We start from the raw sequence: 23,301 nt of genomic DNA, 5'->3' as shown, positions 1-23,301 counted from the left end.
AAGATCCCTCACAGCTATGGCAAGGGATGGGCGAAAATAGTTATGAAAAATTCCAGAGCTGTCTTCATTAAAGAATCCTATTCTACAGGCCTTTATTCCAACTAGGGGAAAGGAATTCATCTGAGTCCAGCCCCTTTTATCACCCCTATCTCAACTGTGGGGTTGGAAGTTAAAGAAACATAGTCAATATTAATCAGGGTCTCAAAGAATTTAGTTGGAAATTCTATAGCTGGGGAAAAAGGGAGGTCACAGGAAGAATAAAGGTATACTCTTGGAAAGGTGACAGTCCCAAGACACAGAGCCCCTAAAAGATCGAGATTTGATTGGAAGATTTTAGAATGCTGTGTATCTTCCCTGTACCCCACCACCACATCATCAGACTCCAGAATAATAACAGTGAATTGTAGATGGAAGATCTGTAAGATACTGATTCTCTGAAGAGAAGTACTTAGGGAAACCAGAGACAATAAAGGACATAAAAACGAGGTCACTAAAAGACTTTGGAGCCTCTAATAGTTAATAGCTACAACAAATATAAACATAACCCAGTTCCTTGCCAAATTAGCATAGATTATCACTCTAAAGGCCTAAATACCTTACTTCCTATTATTTGATAGAAAATGTCTAGATTTCAACAAAAAATTAGAGAAATGCCAAAAGAAAATGAAAACAAAATTCTGAAGAAACAAAGCAGTCATAACAACCAGACTCCAGAATGACACAAATATTAAATTGTTGGGTGGGGAATTTAAAATAACTGATTTAAAATGTTAAGGGCTTTCATGGAAAAAAGTAGATCATGTGCAAGAACAAAGAGGTAATGTAAGCACAGAAATGGAAGATTTATGAGTCTGAAGGAAAGTCTATCAATTAAAAACATTGTAATGGAAATAAAGGATGCTTTCAGTGGGTTCATGAGTAGACAATATGGTTGAAAAAAGAATCAGTGAGCTTGAAGATGGATTGAGTTGATATAGCTTCCTAAATTGAATTGAAAAGAGAAAAGAAAAAGTCAGAATGAAATATCAAAGAACCATAAGACAGTTGTAAAAGGCATAACATACATATAATTGCAAGAACAGAGAAGAAGAAAGAGATTGAAACAGAAGACATATTGAAGCTATAATGGTTAAGAACTTTCTAAAATAATGACAGACATCAAACCACAAATTCAGAAAATTTAGAGGACACCAAGGGGAATAAATACAAAAACAAACAAACAAAAAATCCCTCCACACTTAAACATATCATCTTCAAACTACAGAAAACCAAAGGCAAAGAAAACTTTTTGAAAGAAGCTGTAGGGAGAAAAACACCATACTCATTAAAACCAAAGATAAGAATTAGAGAAGACTTCACATAAGAAACTGTGCAAGCAAGGAGAGTAGAGTGGAGCAGAAGTTTGAAAGAAAAAAGCCCACCTACCTTGAATTCTAAATCCCGTGAAGTTACCACATACAAGAAGGGAAACCAAAGGGTTTTTTTTTCCAGGTAAATGAAAACTGAGATCAACTTGTTGATAAGAATTCATTGTCAGCAGACCCACTCTGAAAGAAACATTAAAAGAATTGGTTCAATCAGAAGGAAAACTTTAAGGGTCAGAAACCTGAATCTGCATTTTAAAGGATAGAGTATCAGACAAAAACAAATGAAGGTAAAATAAAAATATTCATTTTTATTGTTAATACATCTAAAAGATAAGTACTCATTGTTTAAGGTCATCATAGTAAACATGTATTGATGATTATAGCATGTGGATAAGTGAAATGAAATGAATGGCAGTAAGTAAAAAAGGGAGAGGTCACGAAAGAAGAAACAAAGAACAAAGTCGACCAAAAGAAAAGAGTTACCAACATGTCCGTGTTAATCTAGCTATGTCAATGATCACTTTAAAAATAAGTGATCTAAATGCAACAATTAAAAAATATTGTCAATTTCTTTAAAAAGAGTAAGACCTAACTGTATGTTGTCTACAGGAAATCCCTTTACATATAAGACTAAGACAGGTTAAAAGTAATGGATAGGGATAGATATACCATGTTAACACTAATCTAGAGAAAACTGGAGTAGCTATGTTAATTTCAGGCAGAGCAAACTTTAGAACAAAGCAAATTATCAAGGAGTCAATTTTCCAAGAAGATATAATAATTTCTCACACATATGAATCTAACAAAATTTCAAAGTACGAGTCACAAAATTGATAGAATAGGAAGAAGACATAGACAAATTCATTATTATATTGGAGATTTCAACATTCCTTCCACAATAATCAATAGATCAAGCAGGCAGAAAATCAAAAACTATATTGATGTCTTGAACAGCACAATTAATCAACTTGATCTAATTGACATTAATAGAATAATTCACCCATGAAACAGCAGAATATATATTCTTCTCAAGCTCACAGGAAATATTTGCTAAGATAGACCACATTCTGGGCCATAAAATTTGTTTTAAACTTAATAACAATCATACAATGTATATTTTCAAAACACGCTTAAACTAGAAATCAGTAGCAGTAAGATAAAGAAAAAAAGAATCCCCCAAATATTTGGAAATCTGACAACTCACTTCTAAATAACTCATAGTTTGAAGAGGAAGTTTCAAGAAAAATTATAACATGTTTTAAATGAAATAAGATAAAAATACAGCTTATTGAAATGTGTTGGATGCAGTAACAATGGTGCTTGTAGAGAGATGTATAACATTAGATGTGTATGTTATAAAAGAATAACAATATCAAATCATTAAATTTTTACCCTATGTCACTAGAGATAGAGGAACAATTTAAGCCTAAAACAAGCAAAAGAAAAGAAATAATAAAAATTAAAGTAGAAATCAGTGAAACTGAAAACAGGAAAATAGTAGAGAAAAATCAATAAAGCCAAAAACTGATTCTCTTCTGGCCTAACAAAAAAAGACACAAGTCACCAAGATCAGAACAGTTGTGGAGAGGATGATCTTGTTTGAGCATAATATATGTGTGTGGATTTGGTCTTCTTACTTCTGACTCTCTTCCCTTTAAGGAGACTAACATAGTAAATGAAGTTTTCTAAACATTTCTTTATTATCGTTGTCAATGGCACTCAGAAGAAATGGATGGATGGATGGATGGATGGATGGATGGATGGGTACATGGATGGATGGATGGAGTACACTGTGGTAAACACATAAATTAGACTGCAAATGGAGGTTGCTTCCTGGAACTCAGTGGCCCTGATGTTTTATCCACCCACTGTCTTCTTTCAGTCTGACTTCAGTGAGAGCAGTAGTATCTCCATTAGTCTAGATCTTTCCTTTGCATGTTCATGAAAATTACTTGTCTGGTAACTTTTTGTTCATATACCTACTTCTTTAGGCAAAACATCAAAAGTTGGAAAGGAAAACCACAGTTCTTCCTCAAGTCCCCATAGTCCTTCTCCCAAGACCCCTTTGGGACTCCTGGGTGAGAAAGGGGACATCAGCAGCTTCAAAGGAGAGTTAACCAAAATCTGTCCATAGGAGGTCTTTAGGCACAGGATTGGCAACAACCCAGTCTTGCTGCCAGCCCTTCCCACAGAATCTCCAGAAACTCCATAGTTTCTGACATTTTGTACCTCAAGACTTGGTTGGCTTAATTGCTGAACAAGGCAAACTGACATAGTAGAATCCACAAAGGAGACATTTTGTTAATAGAAAAATAGTAGTGACTAGAGGTCCTCTCACCCATTTAACGTTTGCTAATGTCCCTGACCTGGAAATAGAAAGATGAAGCTATCTGGCCCTTTTCCTTGAGTGTTCTATTACAGAGGCATTTATTCAAACATTTAGTCATTCAGAATCAGGTGCCTGAGATCTGATCAGCACTGGGCATGGGGTGGCAAACAGGGAAGACATGGTCCAGCCTCCTGGAGCTTAATCTAAAGTGTCCAATAAAGTCAGTGCAATAGGCAAGTCTCTGTGGAGACAAATGCCAGATTCTTTGCAGAGAGTGGAAAATTTCTGACTGAGAGTTGGAAGGAATTGTCATGGGTGGGTGGAAATTCAATTGTAAGACTTTCAATTTTTGAGCATTAAAGGATTCTACATTCAAACTCCATAATTTATAAAAAATAAGTTGACTTCTTGTTGTGTGGCTTAAGTTGGGCATTCAGTGCTCATCTCACTGGATTTGGGGCTTAGAGAGTCACCATGTAATCACCAGAGGGCTGACCTCACTGCATCCTGATTCAGATAGGACAATATTCGGTCGAAAGGAAGCTACCATCTTCCAATGTTCCAGAACCCACCTTTTGTTTTTACAGTGCAATTCTTGAATCTTAAATCAGAAACAGATTCTCCTAGAAGGTGATGTCTCAGAGTCAGCTTGAAACATTCAGTCTTAAGTAAAAAGCCTTGTATTCAGGTTAGCTGCACTCATCTCCCATTCAGCCTCATCTTGTCCAGGCAGGTGCTGGAATCCAAAGGTAAATATGACCTGGCCCTGGGCCCTGAGTGTCCACTGATATGATTTGTGTACAAACATACAATTATAATTCATCATCTGTGCCAAAAAATATTTTAAACACAGGAGTAAAGAACAGTTCAGGGAGGAAATGGCACTTGAGCTGGATTTTGAAAAGGAATTGGCCAGATGGAGAAATGAGGGGGAAACTTTCCAGGAGGAGGAAACAGTGTGTAAAAAGGCCCAGGGACCTCACCATGTGTGAAAGAGCAATCTCTGGCTGGGAACCAGTGAACTCGAACCCTAGGATACCCGGGGACAGGGAGAAGAAAATGGGCTGGAGAACCAAAGTGAATGCTGTTAAGTTGGATTGGAGCCTCGAAGTTACGGCTGCCTGAAGAAGGCAGCCTCTTCTACGAGTGAATTTGTTTGCCTTTTGAAACAGAAACTCAAGTTCACAAGTGTGTAGGTGAGCAGCAGTATACCCTAGCCATGAAGCCTGCTGTTATTTCTGTGGCCATTTGAATACCCACACACAGGCCAAATTCTATCCTGTGTCTTTCATCAGAATACCTTGCCCTTAAGGTGACCTGGAGAGATGGAGAACCAACATGCTTAAGGGAATGCTGAGTAAAATGGCCAAATACGTTGCATCACCCTAAAGCAGTGTAAACCGACACTGTGCCCTGAAAATAAGTCATAGAAGATTCTGTTCTTATATTGCCAGTCCATCACATGACTCACAGAAGAATGCACATTCAGATACTTTCTGCACAAAGGTGCCATTTCTCTGAACATCCCTGACCCAGGGTGCCTTGTCACTGATCTCAGGGCCAGAGGCTTGAGTGCAAAGTCAGAGATCTGACGATATGAAGGGATAGAACTCAGCCCATCCAGAACCTTCCTCCAACGTGGCAGGTTGGCAGGTGTGTGTCAGCAAATCAGGAGGAGATAAGCTGCTCCTGGGTGTGATTTTTCACTGACTTAAATCCAGAGGGAATGAAAGGCCTTCGGAAGTGAGCAGCAAAGCCCCAGAGCATTAGATGTCTGTGTGAATATTGTGGTCTGTGGCAGGAAGCCCCTAGGGGGACACTGCCCCAGTTTTGTGACAGCCTACTCAGCCACCACCTGGCGCCTCTCTCCCTCACAGGCAGTTTGGACAGGTGGCATCTTCCAGAGTGTTGGCCTGCAGGGTGCCCTTGCTCCCAGCTCTGCAGCCTCTCTGCTCCAAGTGCTGCAGAGCTGACCTCCACCAATGATTCAATGACAGCAAGCCGAAGACGTCAATAAAACCCATTATAAGTGATAGCACCCTTTCACACAGGCCTGTGGTTCAGAGAATTCATTCCTCCCACCCTCCCAGGCAGCCTGAGTGAAATTAAAATGGGGATTGACATTCTCACGAATTTCCCATTTCCTGCCTGTGTTTATCAGCAATCTAGGTCAGGATAGCGCTGATCATTTGTGTCCTAAGCAAGGCATAGAAGGGCAAAGCCCAAAGTCAGTCACCCCTTTTTCTCTCTTCCTTCTCCATCCCTCTGCAGAGGAGAAAGTGTTACAGGGTCACAGTGCTGACCTTGATGACACCGTGGTCTCAGGAGACTCCAGCACCTAGTCAGAAGGTCACAGCCCAGGTGGTGGTGGTGTTCACACCAGCTGCTGCCACAAGGGGTGACTGGCCACATGATTTCCCTGAGCAAAGCAGCAGTTGTCATCCAGGCTCAGCCAGAGAGACCTTGATGAGTTTTGCCTTGTCCTGTTTACCATGAAAAGTCCCCTCATGCTGCTGTGATATCCAGACTGGTTGTCCAAAGGCAAAGCCCATCTCCTCCCTTCTCTCTAGTCTCTCAGGGATGACTCAGAGCTTTCCTAATGAATGACTCTCCGATGAGTAAAGAAATAGTCACTTACACAACATTCCTTACCCAACAACGATTTTTGTGAATTTATGAGATTAGAGTTTAAGGTTTTGGTGTTTGTTTCCTTTTTTATTTATTTTTTATTATTTTTTTTTTTAGTTTTACATACTGCATTTTGATTCATTGTAAAAAAAAAATTTTGAGGAGAAACGACTTATCATCCCAGCACCTTAAAGTAATGTTCATTTCACAGACTGGTTTCCAGTAGTCTGTCTACAGTTGTTCATGATTATGATCTGTATGTACATAGTGTTCATTTCTCTTGCTTCTTTCCCCTTAATATAAGGTGTTTGTAATTACCTTAGTGAATGGCTGACCACATATATTTCTTTCAGTTGCTCTTTTGTGATTTCCTTAATTCCCAAAGGAGGGAGAGATACTTAATTTTGTCATTATTTTCTTACAGATAATAAATATGTAACTTTAGCTTGCTTTTGAATATTCTTTTAGAAATAACCCCAGGAAGAGGATCCTGGGTTCTTAGTATGCATTGCTTTATTGTTTTTTTTTTTAAAGGGTAATATCAACTTATACTACCACTGTAGAGCCACAATGATTTCATTATGCATTAAAAGACCCGAGAGATATGGTTATGGAAACAGGTGCCAAACTTAATGAGAAATCAGGCTTGTTTGTTTATTATTGGTCTTGGTGAGCTCCTTCATTACATATCATCTTCACTGGACAGAGAACTGCATGGAATCCTAAGAAAAAGAACAAAAAAATGAAGAGAGGAGTGTTTCTTCAGAATAGCTCCCATTCCACGACAGCCTTCTTTCCTTCAACTGTTTCTATTTCTGGTGAGGGAAGCCATTCAAGTGTGAGATACCGGAAGGTCTGGCTGCAGAACAAAAGCTGCTCCTTCTCAATGAGGGGACAGCTGAAGGCAAGCCACAAGAACTCCATGAGAGCCAGAAATAGCTTGTTGGAGGACCCTCTTGGGAGAGGATCCAGCTAACAATAGGTCTTCAGAGTTTTTTTTTTTTTTCTTCTTCCATCTTCTTCCTGCACCATTTGTGCTATGGGTCACTCACCAAAGACAAATCCTCTGACACATATTAAGGTAGACAATGATGTGGAGAGGTCTGGCTCCCTAGGAAAGAATGCTCTGGGAGTCAGTTACTGAGCAGTGCAGCTCCCATATCATAAGAAGGGAGAGGGACAGCCTTCAATGGTGCCTAACAAAGGCATATAGAAAGGTGTGCTAGAACACGTGTGTTACAACATTGCAGAGCGCTGGTATGGATGCACTTGACCCTTCCCCTCCAGATTTGGAGCCGCAGGTGTTGAGATATGCCAAGGACTCTCATCTTCCAGAGACTCCACCCTGCTGACTGCTCAGGCCAGTAGGATGATGGTGGTGCTTGATATTGGTACAGCACATATGACTGGAGAAGTGGTTTTTAACTTAATTTTAGACATGACACTGAGTACCTTGACTGAAGTCATTTAGCTGCAGTGAAATGAAAGTATCACTTTTTTCTTGGAACTCTGGGCCTAGCCCACAGTTTGCCCTCAACAGTGCTCACCAGTGAATGAGTCCAGGTCTGTCTCCTGAGCCCATGCCTTTCCTTTATATCCTACAGCCTCTAAGAGATAAAATCTGTGTGCGCATTTGCTCCACAGTAGTGCAAAGAGCAGAGGACAGACGTTGAGGTTGTGGGTTCACCCAGAAACTTCATTGCCTTGGATATAGCCTCTGTGTTTTGGGGGAGGTCAGACCTTTATGGACCTCTGTCTGTTGGGGGTGATAGAAGGTTGAGCAGCCCTTAATGCTGCTGCTTGTGAGAGAGTCTAGCATTTACCATGGCTCCCTGGGAGGGAGATAGTGCAGAAAGGAGAAGAGAATGGCTTTGGGACCATATGGACTTAACCTCTCTATACCCTGCCCCAAATAAGGACAGTGACAGCATTTACCACATTGGCTGTCATGAGAAATCAGGTGGTTCCCACAGACCTCTGAATAGAGAGGGGCATTCATGCCACAAACCTTGAAAAGCATGCCCCTTCTTCCCATTAACTCCATTGTTGCTCCTCTTATCCAGACAGCAAGCCCTACTCCATGTTCAAACTACAGCATTTATAGTTATAAAAAGAACATGCCAATCTTCTTTAATGTAGTGTTTTCTTGAATCCTTTGTAGGAGGTGCTTGAACTTGCTTTCTCCATCTTGTATGACTCAAACTGCCAACTGAACTTCATTGCTCCTGACAAGCATGAGGTAAGGGTCTCAGTGGGGTTAATTTATTATAAAATTTTATATTGTCTGTAGAAAAACAGCAGAAGGAAAAATACTGGAGAGGAAGAATTTTTTTTAAGTTTGACTGAAAAAATCATAAAGAAAGGGAAATCTTATTGTCTTGAAGTAGAATAGAAACCTCTTAAAATACTGCCAATTACAACAAGTCCAACTTCTTAGTAGTTTGAATGATATTTCACGTGTGTTAGTCAGCCTTCTATTACTATGACAAAATACTTGAGATAATCAACTTATAAGCAAGAAAGGTTTATCTTGCCTCAAGGTTTTGGAGGTTTTAGTCTGTGGTGGTTGAATCTATTGCCTTTGGGCCTATAGTAAGACAGAACATCATGGCAGGACGCTTATGAAAAAGGAAGATTTTTAGTTCATGGTTAGTTTATAGTTCAAGAAAGAGAAGAAGAAGGGGCCAGCATCCCAGTATCCCCTTTAAGGCAACCCCCAATTACCTAACTGCCTTTAACTAGGCCCTACTTCCTAAAGGTTCAGCTGCCTTCCAATAGCAGACAGGCCAGCTACCAAATCTTTAACACATGAGCCTTTGGGCGACATTGGAGGTCCAAATTATAGCATAATGGTAAAGAAAATGGATATACAAATGCTTCAGACTTAGCAAAGGCATCATTGTTAATCCAGAAGAAAAAGCAGCCCTGGCTAGAGCCTTGGTTTTCATTGAATGTTTAGTTTTGGGTCTGGATTTTCCCAAGATAAACTAGTCTCTATTCTTTAAAACATCTGATGGAATAGGTTCTTTCCAAGTTTCTTTAAGCTATTTTAAGAGGTTTAGGGCTGCCTCTGCTGTTGGAATTTTATTTCCAAGATGCTTTTATTCCTTTTTGACATCTTGTTATATGTATAATTTGTTTCTCTTCTTGAAGCACACTGTCAGCTATATTTAAAAGATTTAGCATAAATCTAGGAAAATGCATTTGTAAGACAAAGTAGCAGTTATGGTTGATTTAACTTTTTCTCTTGTAAACTGGAACCCAACATCGTGCTTGAAACTTTTATTTTTAGTCAAGACCATTCAAGTTTTTGTTTTGCATCTCATTGCATAAACAGCTTTTAGAAAGGAAAGGGAACATTTTAGTAGAATCTGACTTTTGTTCCTCATTTCCCCTAGGAGATGTAGCTCATTTAGAAGGTATTTAGTATCTGGTTTTCACTGGTTTGAAGCTTTTGAATAAAATTGTACATTCCAAAGAAAGAGGAAAGATTAGACACAAATCCTGCATTTAAAATGGTGCTTAAATATAATTCTGTGTCACTTGACATTTAGTTTGCAGAAGGGTAAGACGTTGTCTTCATCTTTCTGAAAATAGATACTGTGTCCTACTATTTCTGTTTTTAAATAAAAGAGTGGTTATACACAGGCCACCAAACCAAGTCCCAACCTCAATCTAGCAGTCCTACCAGGCAAAGTACAAAGACTATGGGCTCTGGAACCAGACTCCATGGATTCTGTAGTGCAATGTTGGGCAAGTGATTTAATCTCACAAATCCTTAGATTATCATCTGTAAATGGAACAATAATACTTATCATGTAGAATTTTTTTTAAATGTAATAAAGTAATGTATGTGAAGTATATTCAAAAAAAAAAAAGAAAAGAAAAGAAAACTACTCAAAATAGTAGAACATTGGCTGTTATTTAAATCAATACAAGACTGTTTTCCCTGGTGTGGGTACATTAATTCCAGATAAGAATACATGCTCTAGGACTGCTAGGTTTTTATTCCTATCTGTCACTTCTTTTAGAGACAATGAGGAGAGAGAGAGAGCATACTTTTATGAATGCTTATAATTTCTTCAAAACACTTGCATATTGATTACCATTTTATTTTCACAATAACTCCTATAATGGAAAGTTCTATTACAGATATTATTTATCAAATGAAGGGAGAAAGATTTTCCAAACTGAAGACCTCAACAACAGAAAGGATAATAGTGATTATAACTAGCCTCACTCATTCTGTGCCAGGCCCTATTAAATACTATAGATACTGACATAAATATATCGATATATAGGTATACAAATCTAGATGATTTTATGTGTGGATCACCTCAATCCTTACATAACACTACAAGAAACAAACTAAGAGTATTCCTATTTTCAAAATAGACAAATGAGGCATATAGAGGTTAAGAAACTTCTTGGACTGGGGTTGTGGCTCAGTGGTAGAGCACTTGACTAGCACATGTGAGGCACTGGGTTTAATCATCAGTACCACATTAAAAAAATAAATAAAATAAAGGTACTGTGTCCATCTACAACTAAATAAATTTTTTAAAAAAAAGAAACTTCTCAAGGTCACTCAAGTAGTAAATGATAGAGCTGGGATTTGAACACTGGCAGTCCTGCTCCTGAAACCCTTTCTCAGTAACCCCTACACTGGAGGGACAGAGCCAGAACTGAGCTCAGCACTTCCTGCCAGTCCAAACATTTGGCTTCAGCATTTTATCTGGCTTCATTGATGCCCCCATCCAGATTGTCCCCACCCCACCTCCAGCTGTCACCACTCCCCTGGATTATTTTGAAGCAAATCCAGAGATCACATCATTTTATTTATAAATATTCCTACATGTATCTCTTGGTAATAGAGTAATAGAGTTATGTGAAACATAACCTCAATGCCATAATCACACCTAAATAAATTACTCATATGGTAATTTTTAATATCATCATGCACAGTCAATTCTCAGATTGCCACAGTTGCATTTTTTTTTTTTTTTACACTTTGTTCAAATGAGAATCTAACTCAGATGCATACACTGCAATTGGTTGCCAAATTTTAGGTCTTTCTGAATATTTAGGTCCCTCTCTTTGTTTCTCCTTCTTTCACAATAATGTGCATGTGCTTCTTTATTCCTTGCAAGCACTTATTGAAGATACCAGGTCATTACTCTCAAAATGTTGTCAATAGTCTAAGATTGTGCTGATTATAATTCCATCTATTGTTACTGTTGATACTGTATCACTACCACAGATTGTTGGTATTAAACAACACAAATTTATTATCTTGGAATTCTGAAGGTTGAAAGTTGGATGTGCCTGAGCTACCACAATGGCACAGGTTGCATTCCCAGACTCAGGGGAGAATCCAAGTTCCTTTTTACTTCTAGATTCCTCTTGCATTCCTTGGCATCCATCCATCTGGGGCAATGGCGCCTTGAGCCTTCTCATCAAATCAGCCTGCACTTCTGTAGTCAGATCTCCCTCTGCCTCTCCCCTCTCTCTCACTTTTGAGGATCCATGTAATTACCTTCATTCCCTGTGCCACATAACCTAACATTTTCACTGGGTCCAGGAAATAGGATATGAACATCTTCAAAAGGCAGATATTGTTCTGCTCTCCATAGCCTGCAATATCATTTCACATATCAATCTCTTCCTAATATTTCCTATAAATTGGTGATTAGAAGACTAACCAAAGTCAGGCTCAATTTTTAAACAGCAGAGGTAACATTTTTTACTTCTTGCCTTTCTTTTTTTAAATGTTAGCAACCACTGATGGTCACTGTCCAGATCCTTGAATCCACCAGAGATTGCAAAAGGTTGATATCTAAATCCTGTCATTCCATTTTCATTTATTAGTGGGATATAGAAAGTGAAACTGGCCTCATCAACTCTTTGGTTTCCCTAAAGTTACATAAAATATATGATAGGCAGGACAAATACTTGATTCTCACCACCATTTTCCAAAATAATAAGTATGTCTTAGGACCAATGAGGTGTATTTGTTGTCTGAGTATCATTATGAAGTCATGGATTTAAACATGTCTGTGTCTCAATATGTTGCAATTATTACCATTGTTAGCACTCAAATTATTCTATCTGGGGCAAGTAGGTACACCATCAAGTTGGCTTATAGATCCTAATGACATGACCTTATATTTTTTATAATGTTCTGCTATAATATTCTGCTATGACAAGATACACCAGGTTCATCTTTCTTGCCTTTTCTCTCCAGACCCTTGGTTACTTTTAATAGGAAATGGTAGCTAGAAGAACCTGGAAATTATTAACACTTGGTCATTATCTTTAGGTCTTTTGGGGGACAAAACTAGGAGTTATGATTTTTTGATATAAAATATATCATGAGTTGATACTAATAGGTCCAACTCAAAATAAGTATTGCAGGATTTTTAATTTATTGGTCAACATCATTTTTAATAAAATGTTCTTTGTAGGTTGCTTCTCAAAAAAATGTTCCTCTGGGTTAATTTGTACCAGGAATCTAGCCAGGGCTGACAAAGTTGTATATAGGAGCAGTAATCCCCAGGACTTGGAGATTCCCCATGAAACAGTGTCAGAGCTGGTAGTGACCTTTGAGAACATGGCATTTGGTGGTACCCATACCTGAATATTCATCAGAATGATCTAGGAAGCTTTTACAGATAAAGTTTTCTCACCTCAGACCAACAATATCAGGATCTTCAGGGTAGAAACTAGGTATCTATTTCTATCAAGGTTATTTGTGAGGAAACAGATGGTTAGACATGTTTGGAATCTGGCTGAGGTATTCATGAGGACACTAATGCTTCCAGAAATCCCTTAGCACTAAACCTATGTTTAGATGGGTTAAATGTTTTGGCTGAGATCACACAGCCCTGACAGAACCAAAGCCCAACAGTTCACTGCTGCACTCCTCAGACAGGGGGTGCACTTCAGCCTAAAATGTGATGTCAGTGGCATGCATCATGGCAGATTTCCATCCCATCACAGTGACAAGATTTATATAACGCTTGCAGTCTTTTAGTGCTATGTTGAGATCTGCTTGAATATTCTGGGCTATAGCCCAGGTAGCCACTATCAAAGGATAGACTAATCAGGATCTGGAAATGTAACTTGACCCAGTAAAGCTTGTAAAGGACTGAATTAGAGCATATGGTAGAAGGAAGACCAGTCTAGCAGGAAGCAGAGCAAATGCTACTGTAGAACCTTATGTAGGACCAGGGACAACTTACGCAGTTTTCTGAGATGCTGGTAATAGAAGTTGACTCCTTTTCCAGATATCCTCTTTCCCACCTCCCATTGAGATCACCCAATAATTTTAGCCATTTTGGCCACATTGGGCAGCCAATGTGACATTGGGCAGCTGAAGGCTGTTTCCTAGCCCTTTTGCTGAGAAACACAGGTAAGACCATCTTTGTAGAGTGGAATGGAGCTGGCATTGTGCCTGCTAAGAATTATGACAGGAAGACATTAGCTACTGGACTAGAAACTATGTTTGGAGTTAAGAAAGAAGCAAGCTTGGCATGATGCTGAGTCCAGGAGTGCTGGAATATATCCCACCATACCTCAAAGCCAGGAACTCACTGGCGGGTTGTAAGCAATACTATGCTGCACAGTCATGGAGAACACAAACCCTCAGCTGCTACCCAGGGAGATCTTCCTGCATGGAAGAGCAAAGCCTCTAGAGTCACATTGCCTGAGTTCCAATCCCACCCATTCCACCTACTACCCCTTTACCTAATTCCTCTGTCCCAATTCTCTAACTTGTAAAACAGATGATAACAGAAGTGTCAAATGTATAGAGAGGTATTTAATATTAAATGGCAGGAGTGGCAAAGCTCTTAGTGCAGAGACTAGCAATGTCGAGTATTCACTAGATCTTAGCTGGCTTTACTACTCTTGTAATTGCCAACAGTAGTGATCACCCTTGCCTCCTTTTCCTTCCAGTACTGTATCTGGACGGATGGTCTGAATGCGCTGCTTGGGAAAGACATGATGAGCGACCTGACCCGGAATGACCTGGATACTCTGCTCAGCATGGAAATTAAGCTCCGCCTCCTGGACCTGGAAAACATCCAGATCCCTGATGCGCCTCCACCAATCCCCAAGGAGCCCAGCAACTATGACTTCGTCTATGACTGTAACTGAAGTGGCTGGGCTCAGACACGACCCCTCCCAAACTGAAAAATCTAGCTTAACAGGAGAGAGGAATGAAAACATACTCGCGCTTTGGAATCATCTATTGGTAAAGGGAAGCTGCAGATCATCCTTCCTTTGGCGTCACCTCTAACCCTAACAGGTTTTGGCCCCTTCCACCTCCTTGGATCTGTTTCTGGACTCACTGCTTTAGATCACTTCCCATCGCTGCAGTTCACTGGTGGGACAATAGCAAAAACCACTGCTAGCAAGAGAGCCACCTGGCACTTCCATCCTACCCCATGGCAGGCCAGTCCTTCCTTCCTTGAGTAGGAAAGCCAGCAGCCCCAGACTGCCCTCAAATTTGCCCCAGACCACAAGAAATGAATACCCCATGGACTGTGCCTGGAAGAAATGGCCCAGCTACTGATCAGAAGATAAACACCATGCCTTCCTTTCCTTTCTCTCAAGGGTCAGCTTATGTCACCAGGTTCATTTGAGTTGAGATCTGCTGTGGGATCTCTCTCCCCCTTTCCTGACTTGGCCTTGCCCTGGTCCTATTTGGTCCCAAGAGCAGCAGCAGTAGCCTCATAGTAGTCCTCGCCAGTACTGGGTCTCCCAAACAGTCCACAGAGCCCACGCCTACTCCGCATCTGCACTGTGACCGTGACCAGCCTCCCGCTGCCCACCGCGTCTCCTAGTCTTGGGCTTCCTCTCCCTGCCCCAGCCCAGACCTGCCTTCCTCATTTCCACACATGCTCCCAGCCTCTTAGCTGAAAGCACAAATGAAATCAGTAGTCACACTCCATCTCTAATAGACTAAACCTAAATGCCTCTATGACGGGCTGTCACTATCCGAGGGTTTGGTGTTACCTTCTCCTGGAGGACCTGCTGCAACACAGGTTTTCCACGGGATGGTCAAGCTGTCAGACATCCAAGTTTACATCGTTGTAATTATTACAGGTATTTACAATTTGCAAGTTTTTTTTTTTTTGCTTTGTTTTTGTACAAAAGAGTCTAACATTTTTTGCCAAACAGATATATATTTAATGAAAAGAAGAGATACATAAATGTGTGTACTTTCCAGTTTTTTTTTAATTATTTTAATCCCAAACATCTTCCTAAGAATAACATTCCCTTAAACATGCTGTGGAATAAAATTAATCATGATGAGTTGGGAGCTGGTGTTTTGATTTGATAACTTGGGTTCTGTCTCCTCAGTCATTGGCACCATCTGGGAGCTTCTTAGAAACGCAAATCCTGAGACCCCACCCCACCCTACTGAGTCAGTGATTTGTGTGCATATTAGTTTGGGAAGCACTGGTCTAAAGGATCAACCCTCTTCCACTGCTAGGCCATTGTAGACTCTGAGCTTCTGTAAAGGATGTTACTTCTAAGAAGATCATCTTAACTCACCTAGAAAAAGAGACTCGCTGTGTAAAAATATGATCTACTCATTTTTCATTGTTGCCTCCTGACTATAACTTTCTCAATTGATTTTTTTTCTTTTACCATTATAACTTTTAGAACTGGTGAAATTAAACAAATCCCAACTTTTAGGGAACACATTTAGCAATGAAAAAGAATATAAACCCACAGACTGGAAATAAGTCAGAATTAAGATCTAACTGAATTAATAAATTACAGGTCAGAGCACAGCCTAGTATCGTCTTAGTTTAGTTCCACTAGAAGCATCATCTGGATCATAGACTCCATGAGCTGAAAGGGATGACCCAAGGGTCCAAGCATGCAGCACTCAGCGTGGGCAGCACGAGCCACTGAGCTCCCAGCACAAGCTCTTAGGTGCATCCAGGTGAGCGTTCTTCACCGCCATCAGGATGTACGATTACAGACTGACCTGGGTTGAGATGACATGGTCCAGAGCACTCCAGAAATTGCAGGAACGAGTCCCTTATAATTGCTAGTCATTCCAACAGAGCCTTTCTTCCCATCAGAGCATTCACACCTGAGTATCAAGTCACCAACTGTTCTATCATTAAACTTCTATGTTGTTAACATACATGTCCTTGATGTTGAAAACATCATTGCTCTACCCAGCCAGCATCATGATAAAATAAACAACAGGCAAAAACACACAGAGTCATGACATTTTTTTTTTTTACTTAAGGAGTACAAGAACCCATTCAGGAAAAGGAGAATTCCCTGGACCGAAATATCCGACTCTGGGTTTAAGAGAATGGTCTAACCTGTATGGGAAGAATTGCCCCCTCTCTCCTGGTCTTCTAGTATTCCTTCTTTGGTTCATTAATAAAAATGAACACTTTCAGGACTTCTTCTTTTCTTTTTTTTTTTTTTTGACTGCCACATAATTGCACACATATGAGATACCGTGTGATGTTTTGATTAATGTATACAATAGGTAACAAACCAGGATAATTAGAATATCCATTGCCTTAAGCTTTTATTATTTCTTCATGTAATCATTACATTACATTATATTAAAATTCCTCTCTTCTAGCTATCTTGAGATAGTCAATGCATTGTTGCTAACTATATTCACCTTATGCCATAGAATGCCAGAACTTATTCTTCCTGCCTAATTGTAACATAGTACCCATTGACCAAATTCTCTCCATCCTTCCTGCACTCTCCCCAATCTCTGGTAGCCACTCTTCTACTCTCAACATCAATGAGATCAATTTTTTTAGATTCTACATGAGTGAGGTCATATGGTGTTTGTCCTTGTATGCTTGATTTATTTCACTTTATGTCCTCCTGTTCCATCTATGTTGCTGCAAGTGACAGATCTCACCCTTTCATGACTGTATAGTATTGCATTGTGTATATAAGACACATTTTCTTTACCTATTCATTTGTTGATGGACTTTTAAGTTAATTCCATATCCTGGTTATTGTGATTAGTGCTGCAATAAATATGGGAGTGTAGGTGCTGATTATGTCTCCTTTGGGAATATACCTGTTAAAGAAATCACTCTCCTACATTTCCTTAGACTGGTGAGATCTTAAAAGTGTGTGATCATTGTTCGGTATTCCTTCATTTTGTGGCAAGGAGGTGAAGGATTGCTGCCCATGTTTGGACACATGAACTTCTGTCCTGAGGCACCCAAGGCTTTTTCTGCATGCAGTGAGCCCAGCTCCCCAAGTTGAGCTCTTGCTTCCCACACTTCTCTAAGCCTCAGCAAATCAGCCACATCCAGGGCAGAAGTGAAACAGGAAACCTGACTTTGTCATTAAGCCTAAGTCATGTTCTCCAACTCAGCTTTACCTAAAAACAAAACTGATCATTTCATTTGAATCTGCTCATATTTTACTTCTTATCTTACTCTTGTTCAGAACTCACAGGAGAAAGGATAAATAATTGGGCCTTTCAACCCCTGTGACTACTTTTAAGGGCAGTGTGTTAGTCAGCTCTTTGTCAGTGTGACCAAAATAAGCAATAAGAACAACTTAGAGGAGAGAAAATTTATTTTGGCTCATGGTTCCAGAGGTGGAGTCCATGGTTGGCAGAATCCATTGCTCTGGGCCCAAGGTGACTCAGAACATCATGGTGGAAAGGCCTGGTAAAGGAGCTCCATTCATGGCAGCCAGGAATCAGAGAAGACACAGGAAGGGGTCACAGGGAAGAGCAATCTTCCAGGGCACGCCCCAGTGACCCACCTCCTCTGGCCACAGCCCACCTACCTACCGTTACCACCCAGCCAGTCCAGCAAATTAAGATGAACTAATTAGGTTACAGCTCTCATAATTTAATCATTTCATCTCTGGATATTCCTGCATTAACATAGGAGCTTTGCAGGGGGTGGGGGACACCTCATATCCAAACCATAACAGGCAGGAAAAGCTAATGGTCGCTGCAAAAGAAAAAGCACAAAGTTGAATGTTTCTTCGATCTCCTTGCAAGTCCATTCCAAACCATCTTCCAATGAGCAACTCAAGCATGTTCTGCCTACCTGCACTAATGACGAGTGAAGCAGTTGGTGCCCCTGTGACATGCATATGTCTCACCTAGTTTGTTTTAGTTATAAAAATATTTTACGATTAACATAAACCTTTAAGGAAACAAAATATCCATAATAAAAAGCATGCTTAAAATTCAGCTATTAGGAGTACAACAAGAACATAATTTTGTAAAATTGATGAAATAGCATTGTCATTTACTCAAATATCAAACTAAAACATTGCAGCCTAGCATGGTAGATGGTATTATATAAGTACATTAGAGGAAGAGCAGAGGAAAGGAGGTGGTGACCCCCACTTTCAAAAGTGGGGTAAGGGGAAAGTGAGAGGAGTAGAGCATCCAGTGAGGTCTTGAAAAGGAGATGTTTTCCATCCAAGAGATGAACCTTCCAAGCAGAGCAGAGAGTACAAACAGAGCTTGGAGCTTCCTGCAGCCACTCAAGAATCTTGAACCATTCTGTGTAGCTGTTGTAGGATGCATAGGCAAGAACAAAGGGTGATGATACCTCAAAGGAAGAAGGCACAGATCAGGCCAGTTGGCAAGAGACTTTTATTTTAGGGGAAAGGAGAGTGCATTAAGAGGCGTGATGTCAAATTTGCCATCCAGCAATATCACAAAACAGCCATGTGGGGCAAAGATTAGAGAAGGAGAAAATTGGAAGCAATGATATTAGCAAAGAGATTATTGAAATAGTCCCAAATCAGAACCATTTGGGCCCAGACTTTGGTATCAGCAATGGAAATAGGAAGGAGGATAAAGTTATTAAAAAAGCAGAATGTGCTGGAAGCAGAAACCTAATTAAGCAGGGGATAGAGGAGAGAAGAATGCAGATGGCACCAGAGCTTCTGGAATGGGTGAGTAAGCAGAATGAGATAACAGAGCTGTTACCTAAATTCTGGAAGAGAGGAGGAACAGGAGATTTTAGGAAACGATAATGAAATCAGATAATGAGGTAGTAAGCATTTGCTGGATTCCTCCAAACAGAAAAATAAGATCTGGGGCAAGTCATTTAACCACTGTGAGCCTCTTATTTCATTTATGAAATGGAATTCTCATTACTTGAGGGAGTTGTAAATGGTGTGCCTGGAAACTGTCAGTGTTCAGAAAGTGAGTCCCCTCCCTTCCCTGCCTTTCTTTTGTTACCCAGGGTGGTTTAAGCATAGGATTTTAGCACAGTTGAACTAAACGAGATATTTCGACCCATTCAGCCTGTTTTATGAGGAAGAAAATTAAGAGAGGGAGTGGAAGAATGGAAAAATTAAGAATTATAACATGTTTCTTGAACTAAGGATTTGAGGTAATGTAGTAAAACCACAATTTAAATACACATTCAGGAGGGAAGTATGTGGCATAATCCCATATGAATGTATAATTATACCCTAAATCTTTCTTTTAATGTAACTACATATTTTCTGATGGTATATATGTAAAATAAGCACATCAAGTTAAGTGCTTTTTAAATTTTTTTTCAGAAAAATAACAAGCACACACTCAGATGAAGGAGGGAAATAATTCCATAATTCCTCAAGAAACATGACATAAAGATAGTTGCAACACTTGAGTGTTAAACCTAAATCTGGGCTTCCTGGAAGTCCATGTAAATAGGGAAGTAAATTGGGATATGTAGCTCTTAGTTTTTCAAAAATGTTTCATTCCCTCATAAGAAATTATTCTTTCTCAGGCACCCAATGATGAAGAAGGTAAGCTATTGAAAGCACTTACCTCCTTCATTAGTTGTCTCTCAGAAGGTGCTATTTGTTCTACTTTGCAGAATGAAAGATGTTACCCTTCAGCCCTTTGAGGGATTAAAAAAAATTTTTTTAAAGGCAACTGAGAAGGAGACATTTGAATCCTAGAGTGAATTTAGGGACCAACTGATTAAAGAATCAAAAATTAGAAGAGAAGTCTGAAAGGATTGGGTGGAGAAAGAGGTTCAGAAATGTATGGGTGTCGCCAGGGCTAGAAGACAGGTACTGAGCACAGAGAGAACAGGGGACACAGGAGAACAATGATCAGACAAGAATAGGATGTTCATTGAGCACTCACTATGCACTAGACACAGTGCCCAGAACACAAAAATAATAAGAAATGGGCTCTCCCTTCAAGGAACTGGAGACAGATACATGCAATGCAGGGCTAAAAGGACCACAGTGTACAAAGGCTTGGCACACAGAGCACAAGGTCGCTGCTCTGCCTGGATGATGGAGGACTGATTGACTTGGCAGGATGAGCAGGAACCACACCCCTGGGGCTGAGGAAAGAAGGCTGCTGGTGGGTGTGGCCACACTCACTCACCACTCACCCGTGGAGGCTCCATTCAGTCATCCCTTTTCCTGCCAGGTGTTTCTGGACATCAAAATCAAGGGAGGGCCTCCATAGCCACCTACTTACCCCACGTTGTAACTGATGGACTATTTCACTGCCTTTCTCACTAGTTGTGAGTTCCCTGGGAGCAGGAACTAATCTAGCTGTTCTTACCACTCCCGCACTGTGTTCAGCACAATATCAGCACTTAGGGTGCTCCATAAATACAGTTGTCCCTTGGTATCAAGTCCCTTTTATATAAAAGGCAGAGTATTTTCACATAACCTGTGCACGTCTTCCCATATATTTTCAATCATCTCTAGATCACTTATAATACCTAGTACAATGTCAGTGCTATCTGAATAGTTGTTATACTGTCTTGTTTAGGGAATAATGACAAGAAAAGAAATCTTCATGTGTTCCATACAGACATGATTTCTTTTTCAAGTGGTTTTGATCCATAGTTGGTTGAATTCACAGAAGCAGAACCCACAGATACTGAGGGCCAACTCTTACTTTCTAAATGAATTGATAAAGGACATTTCAGGAAGAATTAACAGCATAAGGGGTCAGAAGCAGAATTCTATGACTGAAACAGAGAGGAGTATGGGAGATGCAAAATAAGAGGTGAGCTTAGAGAACAGGGCAAAGAACCTTGAATAACATGTCAAAAAGTTGGAAGTGTATCCTTCATGTGACCAGGAGTCACTAGCATTTTGCTTGGGTGAGTGGCATAAGCAGATTTGCATTTTAAGATCACCACCATCACACTGGCAGCAGCAGCACAGAAGACTGGTTAGGATGAGTGAGACTGGAGGCAGGGAGACCAAGCTAACCATATGTCAAGGGTGCTTCACTCGGGAGGCTGAGGTAGGAGGTTGCAAGTTCAAGGCCAAACCCAGCAACTTAATAAGCCCCTGAGCAAATCGGCAAGACTCTGTCTCAGAATTTTTAAAAATAATAAGAATAGAAAGGGCTGGGAATAGCTCAATTGTAGTGTGCCCCAGGGTTCAATCTCCAGTACCAAAATAAAAAAATAAATAGAAGGCCAACATCTATTACACAGGTTAAGCAACCCTTATCAAAAATGTTTAAAACCAGAAGTGTTTTGAGTTTCAGACTTAAGAATATTTGCATGTCCATAATGAGATAACTTGGGTAAATTCATGTATGTTTTACATATACTTTATGCATATAACCTGAAAGTAATTTTATACAATATTTTTTGATGCCTCTAAGCATCTGTTGACTGTGACCTATCATATGAGATTAGGTATGGAATTTTCTACTTATAGCATTATGTTAACCTCAAAAAGTTTCAGATTTTGGAGCACTTTGGATTTTGAATTTTTTGGATTAGAGTTATTCAACCAGTATATGGGGTGCTGCAATGAAAAAGATGAGACTTAATCATCATCATGAAATATAGAAAAATAAAAAGAGAAAAGGGTGGATTTTCAAAATCTAACATATAATTACAGAAATAGACATAAGACCAATTCTTTCTCAGAGGGCTAAAAAAGCAAAATCTGGACAAATGCTGGTTACAAGATAGACACCTAGAACAAAATGAGGCAGCATGATTGAAAAAAAAAAAAAATAAGCAAGATATGCCACCAAATATCAAGTCCAGGTAGAGTACGTGAAGAAGAAAGGAGATGACATGAAAGGAAAATAAATATTAAGCAAAGTGAAACTGAAGATGAAAAGGCATGGGAAAGAAAGATTTTTTAAATCTATATACATCAATATAATTTACCATGGTACTATGACTAACAAGAACAACTGTATGCCAAATAAAATTGCCCTGAAATAACATAAACCAAAACTTTCACATGTACAAGAGAATTGATGAGTATCAATCCTCAGGCAGCAATTTTAAATAATAGCACATATATTTTAACAAAATTATTAAACTGGATTCAATAGATGTTTTAATATATGCAAAGACTGTACATTCTTTATGGATCTTAGGAATATGTTCACAACATTTAACCACAAAGAAAATATTTAGATCCTAAAATAGAAATAAAGTATAAAGGACTTCTGCTTCCATGGTAGTACCTCAAACATCCTCTTCCAAAAATCATTTTCAATGCAGCAAAAGCATGTTGATACAATAAAAGTGATTTTAAATTATTTAACCTTAACTTTCTTAAAGAGAAGGAAATCCACAGGTACCAGCAATAAGGAGAGAACTGAAATCCATACCTATAGGCTTGTAGGTAAGACTATATTCTCTTCCACATGTTCACAGTCTCGATAGAGGTATGGACTCTCATGTCCGTGTGGGGTTGGAGAACACAGCCCATGTGCATAGTGGAAAAGCGGTAGAACTCTGGTCTTCCCATAAATGCCAGGATCCTTAAAAGGCTACAGCCTTAGTTGTAGGTTATATGGGGGAAAAAGAATATCTCTCCATTGGCATAGGAAGATAACATGAAAGCTCTATATCAAAAAAGACTTGCCTGAAATTTTGATACCTTAGGCCTATGACTTGTTTACAGGTTCAAATTTACAGCACTTCCATATGTCCTAGGATGCTTTAGAGACTATTATAACATGAGGTCTTAGGCTGCACAAAGCTG

The 23,301-nt window shown here is 39.5% G+C and overlaps 1 protein-coding gene across 6 annotated transcripts in view; it reads left to right on the top strand.

Annotated features, from left to right (window-relative positions):
* Positions 1–15,649, top strand: part of ELMO1 (engulfment and cell motility 1) — a 565,675-nt gene extending 550,026 nt beyond the window's left edge. For all 6 annotated transcript variants that reach the window (XM_079151165.1, XM_079151164.1, XM_079151167.1 and 3 more), the window contains 2 exons: positions 8,486–8,563; positions 14,281–15,649. In XM_079151165.1, the coding sequence (XP_079007291.1) occupies positions 8,486–8,563; positions 14,281–14,481 (279 nt within the window). In that variant the 3' untranslated portion in view covers positions 14,482–15,649. The remainder of the gene's footprint in view (positions 1–8,485; positions 8,564–14,280) is intronic.
* The last annotated feature ends 7,652 nt before the right edge of the window (positions 15,650–23,301 follow it).

This window comes from Sciurus vulgaris, assembly GCF_902686455.1.
Source record: "Sciurus vulgaris genome assembly, chromosome: 8".
Lineage (NCBI taxonomy): Eukaryota > Metazoa > Chordata > Mammalia > Rodentia > Sciuridae > Sciurus > Sciurus vulgaris.
The sequence above is the reverse complement of the archived record's forward strand: the minus strand, read 5'-3'. Positions and strand labels throughout refer to the sequence as shown.